This window comes from Myotis nattereri (assembly GCF_964212035.1).
Source record: "Myotis nattereri genome assembly, chromosome: 3".
Classification (NCBI taxonomy): Eukaryota; Metazoa; Chordata; class Mammalia; order Chiroptera; family Vespertilionidae; genus Myotis; species Myotis nattereri.
The window spans coordinates 148,652,504-148,679,508 of NC_138077.1; the positions used below are offsets into that span (position 1 = coordinate 148,652,504).

General features: G+C 39.3%; 1 protein-coding gene across 1 annotated transcript; it reads left to right on the top strand.

Annotated features, from left to right (window-relative positions):
- LOC308516718 (guanylate-binding protein 6-like) lies at window positions 1-26,738 on the top strand. Its single transcript, XM_081087777.1, has 11 exons — window positions 1-71; window positions 5,860-6,063; window positions 7,014-7,141; window positions 9,013-9,122; window positions 9,338-9,534; window positions 19,583-19,828; window positions 21,144-21,424; window positions 22,122-22,334; window positions 23,270-23,372; window positions 23,686-23,879; window positions 25,907-26,738. The coding sequence occupies exons 2-11, from the start codon at window positions 5,874-5,876 to the stop codon at window positions 26,114-26,116; spliced, it is 1,872 nt and encodes a 623-aa protein (XP_080943903.1). The 5' UTR covers window positions 1-71; window positions 5,860-5,873; the 3' UTR covers window positions 26,117-26,738.
- The last annotated feature ends 267 nt before the right edge of the window (window positions 26,739-27,005 follow it).

Consider the following 27,005-nt stretch of genomic DNA (forward strand, 5'->3'; position numbering starts at 1 on the left):
GGAGCCAGACTCAGAAGGAGTGAGGCAGCCAGAGGCAAGAACTTATCCACTGTCTGCAGCTTAGGAGAAAGGTAAGTTCGCTCAGAATCGTGGATTTCCTTGCACATGTTTATTAAGGAACAACAACATTAAGTCACATCCACAATAACATCAGCTTTGGAAGCAGCTGGCCAATGGTGGGGGCAGAGGAGGGGTGGCTGGAGGGACCTTAAACTGGAGGCACCTCAGCCCCTCCGTTTGGATGGAAGGCTGCTGCAGGGCAGGGGACACAGCTTGTTCCTGGGATGGGCTGATCCCTTTTGAGCACCCTCCCAGGCTGCACAAAGAGCCCTGCCTGGGAACAGGAGGAGTGCATCCTCCATCACCTGCTTGAAGGGGCTGAAGTCCTTTCTGTGACTGAGGAACCAAACTGTCCTTTCCTAAGAAGCGCTGGTTCCAGTCACTTCCTCCATCTTCCCCATCCCCGTCTCACACATTTCCCTGATGTCTGTGGGACATTGAAAAAACAGGGAGATTATCCTTACCCTGCAATTTAAATATTAAATCATTCTTTAATGTATGAACTGTATTTAGAATTCCAAAGATTGTATAAAGTGGTATTTAGATGAAATACTTCATTCTCACATATTTTAATCAGCTATTAAAAATAACTATAAGGTCTAAGTTGGGTTTTTATCTGCAGTTTCCACATGTTTAGACCCTACCAAAAAATTACATCAATGATTGGTTTTAGGTTCAGTTGTTTTGCTGAGTCCTCTGTAAGAATGAAAACAAAATTCCTCAGCTTTTTTTTTTTAAGTTCTGTAAAGTAGCAACAGAAAAGTGGGAGGAGGAGAGGGAGCAAGGAGGAGTGAGAAGGATCTAGGAGCTTGTTCTGTGACACACTGACCTGAGGAGCTGAGGGACAGAGTGGGAATTCAACTTTCTTTTGCAAGCAGCTTGGTCCTGAGCTTAAGCCTCTCAATTTCTGACTCAAAATGGACTGACGAATGGAGAGGTAGGGACCCCTGTAGCCTGGTAGCCTGGACTGCAGGGCTCAGTTGCTGGCTTTAGCTTCCCCATTAGGAGCAGTGGTAGTTGTGAGGTGACAGCCTAGCAGGACTTCACATAACCAGGACAGCAGCGAGTGGAGCAGACAATGTGGGTGCACGGAGAGCGGAGAGATTAGGGTCTCCTGGATGCTTAATGGGATGGGGTGGGGCATGGAGGCAGCTTCTTCATGCATGAGCTCAGCGTTCCTCGTTGTAATGTGCACTAGGTTGGACTTGTGGTCCTGTTCTAATTCCACATTAGACTCACCGCTGACACAACATTTTAAATTTTACACTTTTAGTTAATTTAATTTTTTTTCTCAAGAGCAGACTTGGCACAGAGAGCTCTGGGATGCCTTTATTTATTGGGTGGAAAAGGAGAAAGAGGAAGGAAGGAACGAAGGAAAGAAACCAGTCAGACACAGGTGGGCTGCCTTATGATTGTGACCTCACCACCAGCTCCCAGTCACATCCTTACAAGTTGGGAAAGGAGCAGGCTGTCTTGTGACAAGGCTATAATTCACTGCTCAGGCTCAAATTACCTTAGGACACTGCCTGGTTCAGATTCATTCTTGGTATGGTATGAAAATTAGGAAGGACCAGCACAGCACTTCCTGGGATATAAGAAGTACTTCCTCCGCCCTAACAAAGTCCTAGGTCAGACATGTCCAGGAATTATGCACAGCCACTTGATATTTTCACACAGATATTTTTTATTTATTTATAGAGTTTGTTTTATCTATCTTTTTTCTGTATTGATTAAGGTCCTACTTATGTGTCCTTATTGCCCCATTGCCCCCTCCCTCCCTACCCCCCACTGGTGTCCTCACCCCCTCGAGTGTCTATGTCCATTGGTAGGCTTATATGCATGCATACAAGTCCTTTGGTTGATCTCACCCCCTTATCCCTGCCCTCCCCTGCCTTTCCTCTGTGTTTAGAAGGTCTGATCCATGCTTCTCTGTCTCTGGATCTGTTCATCAGTTTATGTTGTTTATTATATTCCATAAAGGAGTGAGATCATGTGATATTTATATTTCTCTGACTGCCATATTTCCCTTAGCATAATGCTCTCCAGGTTCATCCTTGCTCTTGCAAATAGTAGGAGTTCCTTCCTTTTTACAGCAGCGTAGTATTCCATCATGTAGATGTACCACCATTTGTTTTTTTTTTTTTGTCTAAAGTTTTATTATGTCTCCTTTTTCCCCAATTAACCCCCTCCCCATCCCTTTTCAGCCCAGGCAAGCCCTCACCACCCCAGTGTCTGTGTCCATAGGTTATGCTAATAAGCATGCATATAAGTCCTTTGGTTGCTCTCTAACCACCCCCCTTCCCTCCCATTTGTCTCTAGATTGATCTATTCTTGTTCATCAAATTATGTTGATCATTATATCCCACATATGAGTGAGATCATGTGATATTTATGTTTCTCTGACTGGCTTATTTTGCTTAGCATAACGCCCTCCAGTTCCATACATGTTGTTGCAAATCATAAAAGTTCCTTCTTTTTAATAGTGGCATAGTTTTCCATTGTATAGATGTACCACAGTTTTTTAATCCACTCATCTGCTGATGGGCACTTAGGCTGTTTTCAAATCTTAGCTATTGTAAATTGTGCTGCTATGAACATAGGGGTGCATATATCCATCCTGATTGGTATTTCTAGTTTCTTGGAATATATTCCTAGTGTGGGATCACTGGATCAAATTTTGGTAAAACTCCCCTGGGAAGCCATCTGGTCCAGGGCTTTTGTTTTCTGAAAGGTTTTTGATGACTGCTTTAATTTCCTTCATAATTATTGGCCTATTGAGATTTTTAGATTCATCCTGATTGAGTTTTGGAAGGTTGTTTTTTTCTGGGAATATGTCCATTTCCTTTAGGTTGTCTAGTTTGTTGGACTACAGTTGTTCATAGTATTTTTTTACAATCCTTTGTATTTCTGTGGTGTCTGTTGTTATTTCGCCTCTATCAACTCTGATTTTCTTTTTTTGGGTCCTCTCTCTTTGCTTCTTGGTGAGCCTGGCTAGAGGTTCATCAATCTTGTTCATCCTTTCAAAGAACCAGCTCTTGTTTCCATTGATCTTTTGTATTGTTTTTTTTTTGGTCTCTATATCATTTATTTCTTCTCTGATCTTTACTGGTATTATCTCCTTCCTTCTGCTCTCTCTGTGCTTTTCTTGTTACTTACTTTCTAATTCTTTAATTTGTAGAGTTAGATAATTTATTACCAGTTTTACATGTTTGTTTGTTTTTTTTGAGGTAGGCCCTCTCACAATTGTTTTCACTGTGTCCATAGATTTTGGATTGTTGTATTTTCATTGTCATTTGTTTCTAGGATTATTTATATTTATTCTTTGATCTCTTTGGTAATCCAATTATTGTTTAATATCAAACTATTCAGCCTCCAAGTTTTGAATGTTTTTATTGTTTTATTGTAGTTTATTTCTAATATTATGCCATTGTGGTCTGAGAAAATGCTTGATATGATTTCAATCTTCTTGAATTTGAAGAGACTTTGCCTGTGACCCAATATGTGGTATATCTTTGAAAATGTCCCATGTATACTTGAGAAGAACGTATATTTCGTGGCTTTGGAGTGAAATGTTCTGATGATGTCAGTTAATTCCATCTGATCTAGTGAGTTATTTAGGATTGGTATTTCTTTGCTGAATTTTTGTCAAGAGGATTTATCCAGTGATGTCAGTGGGGTATTAAAGTCCCCTACTATGATTGTATTGTTGTTGATCTCTCCCTTGATATCTTCCAGGAGTTTTTTATGTGTTTGGGTGCTCCTGCTTTGGGTGCATATATGTTTACCAGGGTTTTATCCTCTTGTTGTATCAATCCCTTTAGTATTATGAAGTGGCCATCCCTCTCTCTTGTAATGGCCTTCACTTTGAGGCCTATTTTGTCAGATATAAGTATTACTACCTCAGCTTTTTTTTTTTTTTTTAGTTCCATTTTGCCTGAAAGATATTTTTCCATCCCTTTGCTTTCAGTCCGTATGAGTCCCATGTTCTGAGGTGGGTATCTTGTAGACAGCATATATGTGGGTCATGTTTTCTTATCCACTCAGCCACTCGGATGTCTTTTGATTTAAGTGTTTTGTCCATTTACTTTTAAAGTTATTATTGATGGGTACTTGTTTGTAGCCATTTTTATTTTTGTGCCTGTGTTCCAATCTTTCTTATTTATTTCTTCTTTTTAAACCAGGCCCTTATGCATTTCTTGCATTGCTGGCTTGGCTGTGATAAACTCCCTTAACAATTTTTTTGTGTGTGTGTGTGTGTGTGAAACTGCCTATTTCCCCTTCAATTTTGAATGATAGCCTTGCTGGATAGAGTATTAGTTTCATTATGTTGCTTTGCCTCACTTTGTAAACTTCCTTCCATTCCTTTCTGGCCTGATGTGTTTCTGTTGAGAAATCATTTGATAATCTAATGGGGATCCCTTATAAGTAACTTTCTGTCTCTCTCTTGCAGCCTTTAAGATTCTCTTTGTCCTGAACGTTTGCCATTGTAATTACGTTGAGTGTTGGTGTGGGTCTTTTCGGGTTCATATTGTTTGGGATTCTCTCTACTTGTGTGACCTTTTTCTTCCGTAAATTAGGGAAGTTTTCGGTATTACTTCAAATAGTTTTTCTAACCTTTGTTTGTCTTCTTGTCACTCTGGCACCCCTATTATTCCTATGTTGCTTTGTTTCATGTTGTTCCAAAGCTCTCCTAGGCTTCCCTCCTGGCCTTTAATTTTTTTCTCCAATTGCAGTTCATTTTGGGCTTGTTTTACCACCCTGTCTTCTAATTTGCTAATTCACTTCTCTGCTTCTCCTAGTCTACTGTTGAAACAAACTTTCCATAGTGTTTTTTATTGTAGCTATATCACCCTTTATTTCCTCTAGAGTCTTACATAAGTTGTTGATTTTTTTTTTAATCACAAGGATATTTTTAAGAGGACATGGTGGATACAAAAATAGGAAAACTTCTTGTTATTCTTTATTGACAGTTTTATTAATACATACTTTTTTTGGCTTATAACATCAATATATTTTTAAATTTTGATGCACACTTCATTTTGAAAAACAAAATAAATATCCCATGACTCAGTTTCTCTAAACAGGGAATGACTGTAAAACTTTATGGCCAAAAGGATTTTGAGAACTTCTAAGAAAGGAGAAAAATCAAAAGCTGTTTCTCTTCTGGAACCCCAAACTCCTTCAATTCCTTCAGTATCATAAATAAATATTACATTTTATTGGTCTGTCATATGTCAAACCAAATTGTCCTGCTAAATCCTCAGATTGTGATGAATATTAGTCATACTCATCAGTAGTTTTATAGCTCTCCTCAGCAACGAGGACCAGGAGACAGTGAGATGCATGAAACCTATGGCTTAATATATCTTGGCTTTGTCCCCAGGTCACTCTTGTCCCAGGCAGGTCCTTCCTCAGCATCCACCTCACTATCCTCTTAGCCGCTGGTTAAAACTCAGGGATGGGGACAGGATATTCACATGAGGTGATGGCTTTCTTCTCAGTGGTGACCCTGGCATAGGGTAGAGCCACTCAACTGCATTACAAGATGTGGCTGCCCAGCACCAGCAATAACATTCAATCTGAGGTCCTCATAGCATTGGGAACACTTGGCCCTTGCAGAGATCCACTGCAAGTATAGAACCAAACAAAGATGAATTTTTCACTGCAGGGCTTGGCCTATGCCTACTATGACAGGAACAAAGTAGGACACTCCCATTGTCCTAAGATGATGGGTGCTTTGCACATCTTTGCTTCAGTGAATAGCATTGTAAGCTTATTTCTACTGGGATCTTCTTTTAGGTTTGCAAGTTGCCATGGCATCTAGACCCAACATGACGGCCCCCATTTGCCTGGTGGAAAACAACAATGAGCATCTGTCAGTGAATCAGGAAGCTCTAGAGATTCTTGGCCAGATTTCTGAGCCAGTGGTGGTCGTGGCCATTGTAGGACTGTATCGTACAGGCAAATCCTACTTGATGAACCGGCTTGCAGGACATAATCACGGTGAGTGGTATCTCAGGCAGAGGACAATTCTTTGACTCCGGCTATATCACAGTTTCTTAATTTTCTTCAATAGTCTCATAAAGAAAGAGCTAAATTTCTTTCAATAAACCAACCTTCTAATTCTAATTCTTACTAATAAATTATGACCTTAATTAGTGTTATCTCAGGCCAGGGTCAATTTTTTTTTACTCTAACTATATCACAGCTTATTAGTTTTCTTCCCTGTTACATGAAGAGAGAACTAAACTCATCTCAATAAACCAAATTTGTAAGTCTAATTCTCATCACTAAATTATTAGCTTAATCTATTCTATTGCCATATTTATAGTTTTACCTCTGTTATGGAAAATCCCTCTTAGTAATGCATAGACTCCTTCTTTTACCTGTGCCAACACTGGGGTCTTGAAATTGTGCCTCCTCTCTTGGTCATAACATGTTTTGCTCTCTCTATAGAAATTTGCTTTTCCCATGAATATATAAAGATAATTGCATATCTATCACCATCTTTAAAGATTTTTGTGAGTTCACATCCCATTGTTGTTAACAACCTCTCCCACACCATTTGCCATTTTTATTTTTATCACTTTGATTGGAAAAATATAATCTGAATTTCTTTTTCTTTAGATGTCTCTCTTCTATCCACTTCTATTTGGCCTTTACTGGACCATACTTTAATATGCTCTTATTATGGTATTCAGTGACCTTTATTATGTCTGATTCATGGATGCACTTCACCTTGATTTTGAGCTCTTGTTGGATATCATTTTCACTGTTACCGTTTATCTCCTCCTTCAAATAGATGACACACAAAGTAAATCATTCTTATAAAATAGAGAAAGCACAATCTTATATCTTGGTGTAATTCCACACCAAAAAGTCTGATTTTGTAGCCACTTGGCTGCTAAGATTGTCTGTTGTCACTGTGGACTGTGTCTCCCCTTCCTTTATAGGTTTCCCTCTGGGCTCTACGGTGCAGTCTAAAACCAAGGGCATCTGGATGTGGTGTGTGCCTCACCCCTGTAAGCCTGATTGCACTCTGGTCCTTCTGGACACTGAGGGCCTGGGCGATGTGGAAAAGGTAAGGCAGAGGGTCACAGATAAAATGCTTTCAACCTGGATAGTCTCATAATGAACTCTTTAATTTAACTGCTTGATCTATTTGTGAAATCTAGAAATTGAACTATATATCAGGCAAATGCTCACTTGTTTGACTCTTATTTCTAGGTAACGTGTCATGGTACATTGCGTAAACTTTTTATATTTCTCGGCAATGTATGCATAATTTGATTCAATTGCTGAGCACCATATTCCTGGGTCTCTAAGTTAGTACTAGTGACTCATGTAAAAGCCTTGCCCTCAAAAAGTTTGCAGTCCTTTGGTGAAGTTCACCAATTACTCACCAAGCATTTTGGAAGACTTTCAGACACCTCTGAATGAGATGCTTCTATAAAAGATGTGTTTGTCCTACAACATTTTAAGATGGGTTTTTGATATTTTAGTTTTCTGCTAAAGGGTAAAACGAAATATTTCTCCTTTTCTGCTCTAGTTTGAGACTTATTTGGAAATAGTACCTAAATTTCTACAACTTTTTATTTCTACCCATAGAAGATTTATTAATTTTGTGTTTATTTTTATATATCAAACATTCTTGCTGTCTGTATAACCTATTGTTTGTCATAAGTGCTACTTCTTATTGTAATTTTTTTTTAAATTGTGCTTTGGAATATAAATGGAAAAATCAGCATTTCCTTTCAAATTTTTGTAGATATTTTCCACTTTTGCTCTGGGGAACAACTTTAGAGAGTGTTTGTAATAGAATGAAAAGTCTGTATTGTGCCATTATCCAGACCTGCTGTATTTTATACAAACAAATTACGCCCTCGTTTAAGGTCCTTCATCTGGTGTCACTAGGCTCACTATCCAGCTTTAACTTCTTGAACTACCCTCTGTTCCAACAGATCAAATAATTCTACTTTTATTGAAAAGACTTCTGTATGCGGCCATGTCTATTTTTGCTTCTGTGGGTCTTTCCATGTGCAAGGATACCTTTACTTCTTCAAATTCCCACTCTGCTACGTCTTTAATTTTCAATCAAGATGCTTAGGAAGACTTTATGTTATGTAAAATTTTCCAACTTTCAGAGCTCTGGTCTTCCGTGCTAGACTTGTAAATTTTAATTTAATACTTTTTAAAATTTATATTTATTATTGAAAGTATTACATATTTTTCCCTTCTTCCCCTCCTACTGACCACATCTTTCTCACATCTATCCCCTCTGCAGGCCTTCAGCATGCTTTTGTCAGTATCCATGTTTTGTGCATATATGCATATAAGTTCTTTGGTTTATATTTTCTCTCCTGCCCCCCTTAATTTACTATTATAGTTACAGGTTCCAATGCTTATGTACATTACTTTGATGTAGCATTCTATAGATATTATCCTTGTTATATTCCTTGCTATAGATGTTCATCATGGCTTTGAAATAGTGACTTGGAAAGTAATATTTGTCATTTTAAACTGATTTTTAATTTTAACAACAGTGGAAATATTCAGTAGTTTCCCATAAACACTTCTTGGATATATCCCCAGTTATGTTAACTATGGAATATTTTATATAGTCCATGACCAACAAATATATGTAGAATAAAATATGTGCTGATACCGTTCATTGAATTTAATAGTACACCAGGTGCTGCACTAAATTACTTTATATGTTATTTTATTTCATCCAATTCATTAAAAAGAAAACTCTGTGATGACAAAATCACAGTCACAAGTAATGTTTTTGTAATTGCTAAAGCACATATGTATATTTATTCCCATCTTAAAACTTACTTGTTTGCATGAAGCGTACATTACCTGAAATAAAATGAAGGACTGTTAGACTTAGTGTCTGAATGAATTTCTATAGGGTAAACCCCTGATTGTCTTGCCCTATTGTACTTCCAGGGCGACTCTAAGAATGACTCGTGGATCTTTGCCCTGGCTGTGCTGCTATGTAGCAGCTTCGTCTACAACAGCATGAGCACCATCAACCACCAGGCCCTGGAGCAGCTGCAGTATCCTTCCAGGAACCCAGCCTCCATGTGTCATGGCTTCAGTGGGAATGGAGATCCAGTCAGTTTCTCCTTCCCTCTCACTTAGTTGCCTTTGGTACACGAAAAGGAACTGAGTGAGAGTGTTTATAATACTATTTTCTGTTTTGTTTTGTTTTTCTGAATAGAGAAATGTGGGAATTGTGGGTAGAAAGTTTATTTTCCTTAGCCAGTCCTAGTTACGTGACAGAGCTGACAGAACTCATCAGGGCAAAGTCCTCCCCTACACCAGATGGAGTAGAAGATTCAGCAGAGTTTGTGAGTTTCTTTCCAGACTTTATCTGGGCCGTACGGGATTTCATCCTGGAGCTGGAGTTAAATGGTCACCCTATCACAGCAGATGAGTACTTGGAGAATGCCTTGAAGCTGGTTCCAGGTAACAGCATGGCTGGGCAGTGAATGGGAAGTAGTAAACATCATGATTGGAGTTGTATTTGTACTTGATACTAGAAGTCTGCAGAAATGGTGGCTGGGAATGGGTTGTAAAGCTCTATGGACTGGAGTTTAAGTTCACTTAAGAAAAGTAGAGCCTTAAGTAGAGTAAAACTATTCATAACCAATTTGTTCTTTACACATTGTAATTTAGAATACAATTGTAACTTTTGAAACTGGTGCTAAAATCTTCTAAAGAGCTGTCACTTATGTTTATTATTTTAGCTTCTGCTTTTCTGTTTTGAGGAAAACAGCTGATCAAGTACTTGCTTGGCATAAAATTACAATGAAAAGCCTACTAATGTATGTTTTTCATGTAATTAGACATAATTCTTCTAAAATTGGCATATAATTTTCTAATATCTTTATACATATGTTATTTATAAAAATGACTTTATGTTCTCATAAACCTGAAATAGTATATTTTCTCTTTTCAATCTACCTATTTGTGTAATTATTGATAATTTTTAGAATATACTTTTAATTTCTATCAAAGATTTTTATTTTTAAATAATTTTATTTTTAATTTAATTTTATTGTTTTAAAGTATTACAAATAGTAGTGCTTATGTCTTTTTTTCCTCATTGACCTTCCCCTGGGCTCCTTTATCCCCTGGCACATGCCAACACTCTCACCCCCAGTGTCTTGCGTCCATTGGTTATGCTTACATGCATGCATACAAGTCCTTCGATTGATCTCTTACCTCTGCCCTCCACCCTTCCCTCCCTTCCCGCTGTAGTTTGGCAGTCTGTCGGATGCTTCTTTGCCTTTGTATCTATTTTTGTTCATGAGTTTATAATGTTCTTTATATTCCACAAATGAGTGAGATCATATGGTATTTATCTTTCACTGACTGGCTTATTTCACTTAGCATAATGCTCTCCAGTTCCATCCATGCTGTTGCAAATGGTAAGAGTTCCTTCTTTTTTATAGCAGCATAGTATTCCATTGTGTATATGTAACACCGTTTTCAAAAATATATTTTATTGATTTTTTTTTTTTTACAGAGAGGAAGGGAGAGGAATAGAGAGTAAGAAACATCAGTGAGAGAAACATTGATCAGCCGTCTCCTGCACACCCACAACCGGGGATGTGCCCACAACCAAGGCACACGCCCCTGACCAGAATCGAACTTGGGACCCTTCAGTCCACAGACCGACGCTCTATCCACTGAGCCAAATTGGCCAGGGCTGTAACACCGTTTTTTAATCCACTCATTGGCTGTTGGGCATATAGGCTGTTTCCAAATCTTAGCTATTGTGAATTGTGCTGCTATGAACATAGGGGTGCATATATCCTTTCTGATTGGTGTTTCTAGTTTCTTGGGATATATTCCAGAAGTGGGATTACTGGATCAAATGAAAGTTCCATTTAATTTCTTGAGGAAATGCCATACTGTTTTCCACAGTGGCTTCCCCAGTCTGCATTCCCACCAGCAGTGAAGGAGGGTTCCTTTTTCTCCATATCCTCTTTAACACTTGTCATTTGTTGATTTGTTGATGATAGCAATTCTGGCAGGTGTGAGATGGTACCTCATTGTTGTTTTGATTTGCATCTCTCAGATGATTAGTGACTTTGAGCATGTTTTCATATGTCTCTTGACTTTCTGTATGTCCTCTTTCAAAAAGAATCTATTTAGGTCCTTTGCCCATTTTTTGATTGGATTGTTTACCTTCCTTTTGTTAAGTTGTATGAGTTCCCTGTAAATGTTGGAGATTAAACCCTTATCAGAGATAACATATGTAAATATGTTCTCCCATGCAGTGTGCTTCTTGTTGTTTTGTTAATGGTTTCTTTTGCTGTGCAGAAGCTTTTTATTTTGATGTAGTCCCATTTGTTCATTTTCTCTTTAGTTTCCATTGCCCTAGGACAGTTATGGTGAACCTATGACACGCGTGCCAGAGGTGACATGTGGACTCATTTGTTTGGTTGATTTTTCTTTTTTGTTAAATGGCATTTAAATATATAAAATAAATATTAAAAATATAAATCTTTGTTTTGCTATGGTTTTGATATTTACTATAGAAATATCAAAAAATTTCTATATGTGACATGGCACCAGAGTTAAGTTAGGGCTTTTCAAAATGCTGACACGCTGATCTCAAAAGGTTCGTTATCACTGCCCTAGGAGCTTATCGATGAAGATATTGCTACGACAATTGTCTGCTACTTTAGTGCCTATGGCTTCTTTAATATTTTTATGGCTTCCCATCTTATCTTTAAGTCTTTTACCCATTTTGAGTTTACTTTTGTGTATGGCATAAGTTAGAGGACTAGTTTAATTTTTTTGCATGTATCTGTCCAATTTTCCCACCACCATTTATTGAAGAGACTATCTTGACTCCATTGTATGTTCTTGCCTCCTTTGTCAAATATTAATTGACCATAGTGACTTAGGTCAATTTTTGGGTTCTCTGTTCTGTTCCACTGGTCTATATGTCTGTTCTTGTGCCAGTACCAGGCAGTTTTGAGAACAGTGGCTTTGTAGTATAGCTTGATATCTGGTATTGAGGTCCCTCCAACATTGCTCTTCTTTCTCAAGATTGTTGCAGCTATTTGGGGTCTTTTTTTATTCCAGATGAATTTTTGGAGAGTCTGTCCTAGGTCTTTGAAGTATGTGGTTGGTATTTTAATGAGGATTGCATTGGATTTATAGATTGCTTTGAGTAGTTTGGTCATTTTAATGATGTTGATTCTACCAAATCCATGAACATGGTATAGTCTTCCATTTGTTCATGTCTTCCTCTATCTCTTTTTTCAGAGTCCTGATATTTTTTGAGTACAGGTCCTTTATCTCAGCGGTTCTCAACCTATGGGTCAGGACCCCTTTGGGGGTCTAACGACCCTTTCACAGGGATCGCCTAAATACACCCTGCATATCAGATAGTTACATTACTATTCATAAGAGTAGCAAAATTACGGTTATGAAGTAGCAATGAAAATAATTTTATGGTTGGGAGTCACAACATGAGGAACTGTATTAAAGGGTCGCAACATTAGGAAGGTTGAGAACCACTGCTTTATCTCCTTGGTTAAATTTATTCCTGGGTATCTTAATTATTTTATTGCAATGGTAAATGTGATTGCTTTTTAAGTTTCTCTTTCTGTGAGTTCATTATTTGTGTATAGAAAAGCTATATACTTCTTGGTGCTAATTTTTTATCCTGCTACATTATTGAATTCATTTATTAAATCTAGTAGTTTTTTAATGGAGTCTTTGGGGTTTTCTATGTACAATATCATGCCATCTGTGAATAAGGACAGTTTTACTTCTTCTTTTCCTACTTGGATGCCTTTTATTTCTTCTTCCTGTCTGATTGCAATGGCTAGTACTTCCAGTACTATGTCAAACAGGAGTGGTGAGAGTGGGCATCCCTGTCTTGTTCCTGTTCTTAGGGAAAATGATTTTAGTTTTTGCATATTGAGTATGATGTTGGCTGTGGGTTTGACATATATGGCTTTAATTATGTTGTGGTATCATCCTTTTATTCACACATTGCTGAGCATTTTTATGAAAAATGTGTTGGATTTTGTCAAATGATTTTTCTGCATCAATGGATATCATTATATGGTTTTTATCTCTCAGTTTGTTTATGTGATGTAACACGTTTATTGATTTGCAGATATTGTACCATCCTTGCATCTGCGGAATATATCCCACTTGGTCGTGGTGTATGATCTTTCTAATGTAATGCTGGATTTGATTTGCTAATATTTTGTTGAGAATTTTCACATCTATGTTCATGAGGGATATTTTCCTATAATTCTCTTTCTTTGTGTTGTCTTTATCTGGTTTTGGTATTAGAGTAATGTTGGCTTCATAGTAAGAGGCTGGAAGTGTTCCTTCCTCCTAACTTGTTTGGAATAGTCTGAGGAAGATAGGCTTTATTTCTTCTTTGAATGTTTGACAAAATTCCCCTGTGAAGCCGTCTGGTCCACAGTTTTTGATTATTGGAAGTTTTTTAATTACTGCTTCAATTTCCTCCATAGTTATCAGCCTATTCAGATTTTTTGATTCCTCCTGGTTGAGTTTTGGAAGGTCATATTTTTCTAGGAATATATGCATTTCTTCTATTTTGACCAGTTTGTTGGAATAGAGTTGTTCATAGTTTTTTTTTTTTTTTTTTTTTTTTTTTTTGTAATCCTTTATATTTCTGTGGGGCCTGTTGTTATTTCACCTCTTTCATTTCTGATTTTGTTTATTTGGGTCCTCTCTGCTTCTTAGTGAGCTTGGCTAACAGTTCATCAATCTTGTTTATCCTTTCAAAGAACCAGCTCTTATTTTCATTGATCTTTTTTGCTGTTTTTTTGGTTTTTTTTTGGTCTCTATGTCATTTATTTCTTCTCTGATCTTTATTATTTCCTTCCTTCTGCTGACTCTGGACTTTTCTTGTTGCTCTATTTCTAATTCGTCAAGTTGCAGAGTTTGATGGTTTATTACCAGCTTTTCTTGTTTTTTTTTAGGTAGGCCAGTAATGCTATAAATTTTCCCCTCAGAATTGCTTTCACTGTGTCCCAAAGATTTTGGATTGTTGTGTTTTTATTGTGATTTGTTGCCAGGATGTTTTTTATTTCTTCTTTGATCTCTTTGGTAACCCAATCATTGTTTAATAGTATGCTATTCAGCCTCCAAATGTTTGAACTTTTTTATTGCATATATTGTAGTTTATTTCTAATATTATGCCATTGTGTCTGAGAAAATGCTTGATATGATTTCAATCTTCTTGAATTTGGAGATACTTTGCCTGTGTCCCAGTATGTGGTCTATCTTTTGAAATGTCCCATGTGCACTTGAAAAGAATGTATAGTCTGTAGTTTTTGGATGGGTTGGAATGTTCTAATGATGACAATTAAGTTAATCAGATGTAGTGAGTCATTTAGGATTGCTGTTTCTTTGCTAATTTTTTGTCTAGAGCCCTGATCGGCAAACCGCACCTCGCAAGCCAAGCCACATGCTGCTCTTTGGCCCCTTGAGTGTGGCTCTTCCACAAAATACCACATGCGGGCACACACACACAGTGTAATTGAAACTTCATGGCCCATTGCAGAAGTTAGTATTTTGTGGAAAAGCAGTTATTTTGTGGAAGAGCCACACTCAAGGGGACAAAGAGCCGCATGTTGCTCACAAGCTGTGGTTTGCCGAGCTGCAGTTTGCAGACCACTGGTCTAGAGGATTTATCAGGTTATGTTAGTGGGGTGTTAAAGTCTTCTACTATGATTGCATTGCTGTCCATCTCTCCCCTGATATCTCCCAGAAGTTTTTTTATGTATTATGGTGCTCCTGCATTTGGTGCATATATGTTTACCAAAGATATAACCTCTTGTTGTATCGATCTCTTTAGAATTATGAAGTGGCCTTTCTTGTCTCTTGTTATGGCCTTCACATTGAGGTCTTTTTTGTCGCATAGAAGTATTGCTACCCCAGCATATTTTTCCTTTCCATTTGCCTGCTAGATATTTTTCCACCCCTTCACTTTCAGTCCATGTGATTCCCTTGTTTTGAGGTGGGTCTTCTGTAGACAGCATATATATGGGTCATGTTTGCTTATCTACTCATTCACTCCATGTCTTTTGATTGGAGCATTTAATCCATTTAAGTTCAATGTTATTATTGATTGGCACTTGTTTGTAGACATTTCTGTACTTTATGCCTGTGTTCCTTCCTCCCTGTCTATTTCTTCTTTTCACAGCATTCCCTTTAGCATTTCTAGCTTTGCTGGCTTGGTAGTGATAAACTCCCTTAGCATGTTTTTTTTTGTCTGCCAATCTCCTGATTTCCCCTTCTATTTTGATTGATAGTCTTGCTGGATTGAGTATTCTTGGATTCAGTCCTTTGCTTTGCATCACTTTGTATACTTCATTCCATTCCCTTCTAGTTTCAGTTGAGAAATCATTTGATAATCTGATGGGGGATCTTTTGGAGGCAACTCTCTGTCTCTCTTGCAGCTTTTAAGAGTTTCTCTTTGTCGTTAACATTTGCCATAGTAATTATTATTTGTCTTGTTGTGGGTCCTTTGGGATTCATCTTGCTTGGGAATCTCTGTACTTGTGTGACTTTTTTGTTCCCCATATCTGTCAATATTTTTTCAAATAGATTCTCTAGTCCTTGCTCCTCTTCTTGTCCTTCTGGTGCCCCTGTTATACGTATGTTACTTCATTTTGTGTTGTCCCAAAGTTCCCTTATGCTCTCCTTCTGGTTTTTAATTTTTTTCCTCCAGTTGGTGTTCAGTTTGGGCTTGTTTCTCTTCTTTACCTTCTAACTCAGTAATTTGGTCCTCTGCTTCTTCTGGTTTACTCTTGAAACCTTCCATAGCATTTTTTATTGTAGCTTATCACTTTAGATTTCTTCCTGATTTTTGCATAGGTTGTTGATTTTCTCATCCATCCAGTTTATGAACTGTATGACCATTACTCTGAATTCTTTTTCTGTCATATTGCATGCCTTCATTTCACTTATTTCTTTTCTTAGTGATTTCTCTTTTTTTCCCTCTGAGGATTGTTCCTTGTCTTTCCATTCTAACTATCATCAGAAGGTCCAAACACTGAGTTGCGGGGCCTGAGTCATGTGCAATGGGAATGCCGTGTCTCCGAAGTGTCACTGAAGAGCTCCGACACTGAGACCTGTGGCTGCCATGGGTCAGTGGGTGCCACGTACGCTGAGAATCAGTCACCGGTGCTCAATGCAGCCTCGTGCATGTACCTAGAATCAGTCACCCCACATGTGCCGCACTGAAAAAAATAATCTCTATGGTCATGCACCGAAAATCAGAGTGCCCTGGCATGCACCAGGAGTCAGAGTCCCCATATGCACACTCCGAGAATTGAGTATTGGAGTCTCTGTCGCTTGGTGGGACCTTGCGCCAAGAATCAGGGTCCCTGTGTGCATGTGTGCCAAGAATTGGAGTCACTGGAGCTCAGTTTGCTTGCACTGAGAATCAGGGATCCCATGTGCATGCAATGAGAAACAGTCCCAGCATGTGCCTGCCGAGAGTCAAGTTACTGGTGTTCAGTGCTGCCTTTTCCTGTGCGCTGGAAAGGCACGACTGTGGTGTCTGGTGGTCGGCAGCTGTGGTTTGCGAAGACTCAGTTTTTGCTGCAGGGACCTTGTGCCCTTGATTGGATTCACATACCAGTGGTGGCTCACAGAGGCACCTGGTGGCTCTTTGCCAAGGCGGAGCACTCAGATGGGCTCTGGCGCTGAAGCTGTGTGACTCGCTGTGTTTGTGGGCAGGCTGCCTGGAAGGAGGGCATCCCAATTTCTATTGCTGGGGTATGTGTCCTTGTTTGGATACAAGCACACCCAGCAGGGGCTTATAGCGGCACCAAATAGCCACCTTTGAGGTGGTGGGCTAAGGAAGTCTGCACGCTAGAAAGGCATGACTGTAGTGTCTGGAAGTCGACAGCATTGGAGAGGGAAGTCACACTTACTGCTTCAGGATCCACACACCCTGGAGGTGGAAATCCTAAGAATCTGCAGGTCTGTGAGCAGGGCAGCAGGATTTTGACTGGAGTGACTGCAGGGTCACGGGCAGTGTCCAATGCCAGTCTGGGTGGTGGAGCTGATGGGTTCCTAGAAGAGGCTGCTCTCCACTTCAAGATGGCAAGGGCTCTGTGCTCGAGCCCCACAGCCTAGGGTGTGCAGGTGGCAATGGTAGGTGCTCCTGTCCAGGAGAGCCCGGTCTGCCAGCCTCTGATATTCCTGTTGGATTTAACTGTCCCTCACTCACTGACACCTATTTTCAATTGTAGTTTACACTTAATATCATTTTGTATTATTTGCAAATATATAGCATAGCAGTTAGATAACACATACTTTACAATGAGAACTCCCTATATTTCAAGTACTCACCTGGTACAATGCATAGATATTACAATATTATTAACTATATTCCATATGCTCTTTTTTACATCCCCATGAATATTTTCAACTACCAACTTATATTTGTCAATGCCTTCACTTTTTTCGCCCCCACTCTCCTCATGCAGCCATCAATTTTTTACTCTCTATATATTAGTCTGTATCAATTTTGTTCATTTATTTTGTTTTTTAGAATACACAAATAAGTGAAGTCATATGATATTTGTCTTTCAATGTCTAACTTATTTCACTGAGCACAGAACTCTTTATATTCATCCATGTTATCTCAAATGGTATGATTTCATTCTTTATTATGATTGAGTAGTATTCCATTGTGTATATGTAATACCTATACTTTATCTACTTGTCTATTTTGGGGCATTTAGGTTACTTACATATCTTGGCTATTGTAAATAATGCTTCAATGAATATAGGAGTCATATATTCTTTTTGAATTAGTGTTTTGGATTTCTTCTAATATATAACCAGAAGTGAAGTCACTGGGCCATATGGTAGTTCTATTTTTAATTCTTTTGAGAAACATCCTTTCTTTTTTACATAGCAGCTGCACAAATCTGCATTCCCACCAACAGTGCACAATGGTTTCCTTTTCTTCCATATCCTTACCAACCCTTATTGCTTGTTGATTTATTAATGAGAGCCATTCAGACAGGCATAAGGTGATATCTCATTGTGGTTTTTACTTGCATTTCTCTGATGATTAGTGATGTTGAACATCTTTTCATACGTGTATTGACCTTCATGTCTGAGATTTTACTCTGTATGTTTTATTCTAGTAGTTTTATGGTTTGGAGTCTTACATTTAAGTCTTTAATCTGTTTTGAGCTTATTCTTGTATATGGTGTAAGAAGGTGGTGTAGATTCACTTCTTTTGCGCATATTTGTCCAATTTTCCAAGACCATGCACCGCTAGGCTGCCTTTACCCCATTGTATGTAGTTTTGCCTCCTTTGTCATCTATTATTTGATCATATTTGCATGGGTTTATTTCTGGGTACTCTGTTGTGTTCAATTGATCTATATGTCTGTTTTTATTCCAGCACTATGCTGCTTAGATTATCATAGCATTATATTATTGTTTGGTATCAGGTAGCATAATACTTGCATCTTTGTTCTTTCTCAGTATGTCTGTGACTATTCAGGGTCTTTTATGGTTTCATTTACATTTTTGGATTATTTATTGTACTGATGTGAAAAACACCATTGGTATTTTGACAGGTATTGTGTTGAATCTATGGATTCATTATAGGCATTATAGACATTTTAATTATGTTAATTATTTCTATCGGTATCAAAGCTTTTTTTTTTTCAATTTTCCCATATTTACCCATGCTACAATTTCAAAATAATAAAAATATTTGAATGGGTTACATTAACATGGGCATGTAGGTATCTGGTGAACCCTTGGAAGAAAATCCACTTCTGATTTATACACTCCTGATTTCATGTTTCTATTTATGGTTTCTCAAAAAAAAAATGAGAAATGGGCTACACAGAACAGCAAAGCAATCAAATGAATATAGTTATTTTCCTTAAAGAGTTTAGAGACTAATGGTGATATCTTAAAATTATGTTTTAGCTACATTTACTCTTCACTCTTCAGAGGATTTTATTTTTTTAAAAGCTAATGCTGTACAGATTATTTTTAGCATCTAAACAGTTTTCCTTAGATATTCTGGTGTTATTTCCAACATTGTTTCATTAAGTCTTGTTTGGGCTCTTCATTTTGATCCACAGCTTCATTTCCCCATGGGTTCAAGGTGACAAAAAAGTACATTTGACCCATGTTTCTGTTATTTATTCAGTAGCTAATATTGACAATATAGACAATACTCTACCATTTTCAGGTCTAATAACAGCAATAGGTTGTTGTAGTTGTTTTTTTTAAGCATATTTAATCTCTTCCACAATTTTTCCCTAAAGTTGCATCATTGGTAAATTTGATGTTAAAGAAGCATTTGGATGTCCATGCTAAGGAGTTATAACCAGAAGTTATACAGAGAGAATATGGCAAAGATACACATATACCTGTCATAAAAATCTTTAGTTCCTTTGTCCTCAGACTGCTCCTACTGTAATACCTGTTTTAGTTTTTGTTTGTTTTAATCTTTCAGGCCTGAATCTCAAAGCTCAAATATCTAATCTCCCTAGAGAGTGCATCCGGCATTTCTTTCCAAGACGAAAGTGTTTTGTGTTTGACCGGCCAATAAATAACAAAGAACTCCTAGCCCATATTGAGAAGATTTCAGAATACCAACTGGATCCTAAGTTCAAGGAACAAACAAAGAACTTCTGTTCTTACATTCTCACCCAGGCGAGGACCAAGACCCTCAAGGAGGGAATCACAGTCACTGGGAAACGTTAGTCTCCATTTCACATTTTGTGGGGCCTAATATTTGTTGAATATATTATAGGATGTGTTCTCCAGGATTTGTGTTTGATTCTACATAGAATTATGGGTCTACAAAAATTCTAACTCAATGAAGACACATGTATACTTATCACACTTTTGGGTGTTTATAAATTTCTCTCTAAAATTACAACCATTGACAGCAAAATCTGCAGTATCCATACTAATAAAACATCTATTCAAAAGGAATCACTAACTGGGTAGAAAAACAGAATACACTATTTCTTTAATTGACGTTCTTTATAATGAATGAGGTTTGCAAGGAGAATACAAAAGGTATTTTGGGGGTTTAGAGTATTTTAACAATTCACATTAGCCCATAAAGCTCTGAAAATTTACAGGAAGCTTTATTATTCAGAAAAATATAGGATCACATTTACCCTGCCTCATCTGTAAGCAATTTGCTTCTAAGATTTTCAATGCAAAATTGTGTTTTTCAGTTATCCTTTAGTATGTTAGATAAAAGTTAATATTGAATTATGTTAGCCTTGTGGTCTAAAGAAACATACAAATTAGAGTCAATGGGACAATAGTGTTACTGGAAGAAATATGTTCTTCTGTGGTGCTGTGTGGAAGGAATTTGAGGGACCCTTATGTAGGAGGAGTTTTACGCGATAATGGCAAGTTTTATTAAAGTGAAAAGCAAAGTACACTCTCAGGGAGACAGAGAGCTGGCAGGCTAGAGGGCAGTACTGCCCTGAGGTATTTGTGAACCTTCCCATATATATTTGGGTTTGGGAAAGGTCAGGCTTTCTTTAAAACTATCCAATCTCTTTCCTGTTTTTTCGGGGCCTGTGCCCTTCTCCCATATTTTTTCAGTTTTGTGACCTCCCTCATTTATGGTACACATTTTGGCTCCTATTGCACATGCTTCATTGTTTTGCTTGGTCATTTGGCTCCTATTGCACAGGTACTTAGTAAAGGAATTCTCTCTGTGCCATTTATCTCCCATCCTAGTTAGTTGGGTGGACTCCCCAGGGTGATTGTAAGGCTATTTCTTTTCTATTTAATCAGGCTCTATCAGATGTCTCATTCCACTAGCTCCCTGGTCTCTTGTTAATATCTAACTAACTGCGTACACCAATAAAAGTAGATGGAAGTTGTGTGTGTGTGTGTTTGTGTGTATGTGTGTGTGTACACACATATGTGTGTTTCGTAGTGAGAGACAGACAGACATACGGAGAGATTTAGAAATGTAGTCTACAAATCATAGATCCCTTTCTGTGATAATTGATATTTATCCCTTAAATTTCCTGGCTTATTAGGGCTAAGGACTCTGGTGGTGACTTATGTGGATGCCATCAACAGTGGTGCAGTGCCTTGTTTGGAGAATGCGGTTACAACTCTGGCCCAGCTTGAGAACTCTGGGGCTGTTCAGAAGGCAGCCAACCACTACAGCGAGCAGATGGCCCAGAGAGTGAACTTCCCCACAGACACCCTGCAGGAGCTGCTGGACCTGCACGCAGCCTGTGAGAAGGAAGCCATTGCAATCTTCATGGAGCACTCCTTCAAGGATGACAACCAAGTGTTCCAGAAGAATCTTGTGGTACTTTGCCTTAGTATTTATTTACCCTTTGTGACCTTTTCATTGAAAATTAAGCCTAGAAGAGCTTTTCTGACCCCAGTCCTCCTCTCTCACTCATGAATAGAGTGATCTGGATTCTTATGAGGGATGCAATTTAAAAAGACTGCATTTTTTTCTTCCGCTCCCCAGGTACTTTATGTAAAAATTTTTTTGATCTCTGATCCAAAATTAGCATAGACATCTTTCTGAACTGAATACTTACATTGAATTCAAGCCTGCCCTGAATAGCCAAAAGTCATTCCTTACCTAGATGCTTTTTGAGAACAATCTCCCATTCCCAGGAGCCAAATTTTTCTTAACAGACCCTCATACCAGGCTATTTTCAATTCCTATGTCTCCTTATTGTTTCATTGTGTCATTGAAGATGAAATTAACATAATTCACAATTGCAAGGAGCCATAGAGATATGGTAATTCAACACCAACATTTTTGATGAAGAACCTGAGACCTAAGGTGGTTAGAAGCTTTCCCCTACCTCACATGTAATTTTCAGGGTTGTGAGTAAAGGAAGCCTTGTAATTCCTTTTCATTCCATGCCCTTCTCCAACCGAAAGCCTTTCTCATGAAGACCACAGCTAGACTTCCTTCCATCCGGCTCTTTGGAACTTTTTCTCCTGTTCCTTTCTCCTGGTGACAGCCCTCTATACTTCCCTTTCAGGAAATCATAAAGGATAAGCAGGATAAGATCTTGCTGCGGAATGAAGAGGCATCTGCTAAATTCTGCCAGGAAAAACTTGAGCAGCTTTCCAAGTCCCTGATGGAAGGTATTTCAGCAGGCATTTTCTCTGTTCCTGGTGGTCACAAGCTCTACATGGAAACAAAGAAAAGACTTGAACAGGACTACTGGCAAGTGCCCAGGAAAGGAACGAAGGTGAGGAATAAGGGGAGCATAGGGATCCTACAGATTAAAGTCAAGAGGGTCTCCTGGAAATTGGTCACAGCATCAGTTGTGGGTAATATGGGAGCATGGAGATATCATGACTGTTTTAGCATTAAAGGCCCATAATTTGGTCTTTCTTCCTAAAGAGAGTCACAATGTCCATTCTCAGAAAAGAATATGGATTTCTGAAATCCATAAAAGACAGAAGAGAAACAATCATTTTCCATCCAACAATATAACATTCAGTGAGTCAAAGGCAAACAATTTACAAGTTAAAGTCAGAATTTTTGTATTCCAGGCTGATCAAAAGAGAAAAGGAAGTCAATCATGTCCATAATTGCATACAGCATTAAAATACTTATGAATCTGAGGTAGTTGACTATAGAGGTGGTGGTACAACCAATAATAATAAAATAATAATGATAATATTGCAATTCATATTTATAGAACTCTTATTGTTAAGACATAATATTGAGTTCCTCCCTGAGAATTTTAATGTTATCCTTCAAGTAGCATTAAGAGGCATCTATACATTTGATGAACATTTCACACATCTGAACTGAGAGGCCGAGATGGGTTAAAATGACTTGCTCAACGGAACAGCCAGCAAGTGGCAGAGGAGAACAGCAACACTAATTGGAGACATTTCTCCCTGGGAGGCAACTATACAAAAGTACCAGAGACAGTGATTGTGTAGAACTGAACATGGTTCTCTCTGGCTGGAATGTAGAGTGAATAGAAGAATGTAGCACTAGGGGAGAGACTTCAGGGGGTATGAAGAGCTTCTGGTCTCTCTAATGAGATTGGAAACTGTGTGGAGACATGATGCGGTTTTAGTCAGGAAGAAAAAATAACATGGACATTATTATTTGAAGCCTATTGTTCCCAGTGGAAATTGAAGTTCTTTGTTCCTCTTGTCTCCTCAGGCACATGAAGTTCTCCAGAGGTTCCTGCAGTCGCAGGCAGCAGCAGAGAATTCCATCCTGCAGGCAGACAAAGCTCTCACGGATGGAGAGAAGGCCATGGCAGGTAAGGGGCAGGGCTGGGCTGACAATAGGTGGCAGGTACCTGCACTGTCCTTTGACAGCTGTGAGAACAAAACCTCCTGACACAAGGAGCTTTCTCTCCTTCTGTGGGACATACTCTCTAACTCTGAAAACACCAGGGCACATCAGCCAGCCAGGGCCTTTCCCATCACACTCTGCTATGAGCTCTTGATGGTGTGGCAAGGGAGCAGTTCAGAGTCTTCTCACCTCCCCTTCCAGTTTGTTTTATTAGAACTCAGGAAGGTAGAGGTTAGTCCTCACCTATTTCTTCCCTCTGTCAAACCTCCCTGGGGCAGTGGAGCGGGCCAAGAAGGAGGCAGCTGAGAAAGATCAGGAGTTGCTGAGACAGAAACTACAGGAGCAGCAGCAGCAGATGGAGGCACAGGAGAGGAGTCTCCAGGAAAATATATTGCAACTGAAGGAGAAGATGGAGAGGGACAGAGAGACTATAGTAAGAGAGCAGAATATGATATTGGAGCATAAATTGAAGGTAAGTCTTGCCATGGCCTCAGTAGTGCTCCATGGTCATTGTCCTGGTACCTCAGGTGGGATGGAGAATGTTACAGCAAGACCATGGAGGAAACACCATTGCCGTTTACTACTTGTGATTTGTTAAAACCTTGAATCTTCCCCATGTTCCCTTTCTTTGTAAAAAAGTATCTTTGAAATCTACTCTGTGTATACACTTTGGAGTGGTCAGGACAAGCATCCCACTTCTGAATATTTGGACAATATAAATAGGCTCTGAGGTGTGATTTGGGGTTATTTTAAAACTAGGGGCCCGGTGCACGAAATTCGTGCACTGGGTGTGTGTGTGTTGGGGAGGGGGGAGTGTCCCTCAGCCCAGCCTGCCCCCTCTCATATACTGGGAGCCCTCAAGCGTAGAACCCCATCACCCTCCGATTGCCTGATCGGCCCCTTGCCCAGGCCTGACCCCTCGGCCAGAGGTGTCAGGCTTGGACAGGGGACCCCCATCTCCCCCCGATCACTGGCTCTGACCCCCGCCCAGGCCTGAGGCCTCTGGCGCAGGAATCATGCCTGGGCAGGGGACCCCCAACTCCCTCTGATGGCTTGCTCCACCCCCCGCCCAAGCCTGACTCCTCTGACCCAGGCTGTAGGCCTGGGCAAGGGGATCATCATATCCCACCAATCCCCGGCTCCGCCCCCCACCCAGGCCTGATGCCTCGGCCAGAGGAGTTGACCCTCATCACCCTCTGATCACCAATCACCGGATCGGCCCCTTGACCAGGCCTGAGGCCTCCAGCAGAGGTGTCAGGCCTGGGCAGAACACCCCCAGCCCCCTGTCGTTGCAGGCTCCGCCCCTGCCCAGGCCTAACGCCTCTGGCCTAGGCGTCCGGCCCGGGCAGCGGGGACCTGCAGTGGCAGCGGGGGGCGCCGCGATCGTGGGCTCCACTTTAGGCCCAGGCATGGGACCCCTAGCTCCTGGAACTGCCAGCTTCGACCGTGCCCAGCTCCCATCGCTGGCTCCACACCTACTTCCTGCTATCACTGGCCAGGGCGGAAAAGGCGCCTGATTCTCTGATCATGGCTGGGGGGCAGGTCAAAGGCGGCCCCAGGGCCGCTTTTGCCATGCCCCCCAGCTCTTAGCTCCCCCCTGGGTTTCTGATCACTGTCAGGGCAGGGGGCTTCTTCCTGCTTTCCCTTTCGCCTCCCTGCATTGTGCCTACATATGCAAATTAACCGCCATCTTGTTGGCAGCTGACTGCCAATCTTAGTTGGCAGTCAACTGCCAATCTTAGTTGGAAGTTAATTTGCATATAGCCCTGACTAGCCAATGAAAAGGGTAGCGTCATACGCCAATTACCATTTTTCTCTTTTATTAGTGTAGATGATTTATTTGCCTGAATAAACAGTTATTTGTAACACATGTATTTAATATGACCACCACGTGGTTTTCTTTACCAAGATCATTGCCTATTATCAGGAACCCTGCTACCATCCAAAGACTCTAAGGTAGATCTCTGCTGACAATAAATTATCAGAAATTCCAGTTTAAAAATACAGGGATATGATAGTTTTAAATTTGCTGCACTGTTGCCAGGTATGGAGAGTGTACTCAAGTTATCATATGGCAGAGGAAGCATTCCTGATTGGCTATCTGTACGTGTTTATAATAAGGTTCCAGCACAATGTATAATTTCCCATTATTTCTACATTTGGTTGGCCACATTAGTCCAAGTGGGACTGAGAATTGGTGCCAGCAGACCAAGGTTACTTCTCAACTGATATTGTGACTGGCACACATTACATTTGTCCTAGTGACAGGCTGTCCTAGCAAAATCCTATAGATATGTGAATATTTGTAAGACTGTAAACTAAGCTTTCTTTCAGTGTTTATGTCCAAGACAAGATTATTTCTTATTGCAAAATAATCCTTGATTGTGTAAGAGAGAACAATTTTAAGAGTCAAAGGAAAAAGTTCTTAAACAGAAAATGAAATTCTTAGAAAACATGGGAATTTAAAATGTTTTATTTCTCCTCTCATTTTTTTTTTAGGTTCAAGAAGATATGCTTAGAGAAGGATTTAAAAATAAATCTGAACTGATGAATGCAGAGATCAATCATTTGAGAAATAAGATTGATACTGCTCAAAAGGATAATACTTCCTGGATTGAAAAAGCCGTAGATGTCTTGTCAATATTGTGTAATACTGGTAAAGTTGTTAGTGATATTTTGAGCGGCATAGGCTCGTTAAAAAAGAAATAATTTTCCTTCGAAAAAAATTATAGAATGTGGATATATGCTATGGCTTGTTTTTAGTGTGTATTCTTTTCAAGTTTTTTCACCCATTGAAACAAAAAAAGGTGCTTACTAAAGAATATCAATGCCTATCCGTCATTAGATAGAATTAATGCTCCTATGCTTTGTTATAGCGTTTACTTTTTGAAATATGCATGTTTAAATAAATGTACTTACAAACAATTCATTGACATTGCTTTTAATGACAAAAGATTTAGAAACTACTAAAATATTCATCGATCTAAATTGGTAATATAATTTAACATGTGCACATGCTGGAATATTATGCAACCAGTAAAGACAGAATTCAGCTCTATTTTTATAAATATATAACAATGTTGAAAATACATTGTAAAGTGAAAAAAAGAGGAACACAAGAAGTGTATAATGTATATACTGGAAAAAATGTAATTACTGTTTGCAATCATACATATGTGTACACACTGAATACCTATGGAAGCCTTCAAAAAATATCAGTTCCTACTCTGGAGTTGGTGGGATCACGGTAAGCATGTCACTTGCTTTTCATTATATACTCTCTCTTCTGAATACTGTAAAAAAAATCCTACATAATAAAGAGGTAATATGCAAATTTACCATCATGTCATCGCACAAGATGGCCACCCCCGTGTGGTTACAAGATGGCCACCACAAGATGGCCAGCAGGGGAGGGCAGTTGTGGGCAATCAGGAAAGCAGGAGAGGGCAGTTAGGGACAACCTGGCCTCCAGGAGAGAGCAGTTTGGGGTAACCAGGTCTGTAGGGGAAGGCAGTTGAAGGGGGAAGGCCTGCAGGGGACTGCAGTTGGCGGTAACCAGGCTGGCTGGGGAGTAGTTAGGCATCGATCATGCTGGAAG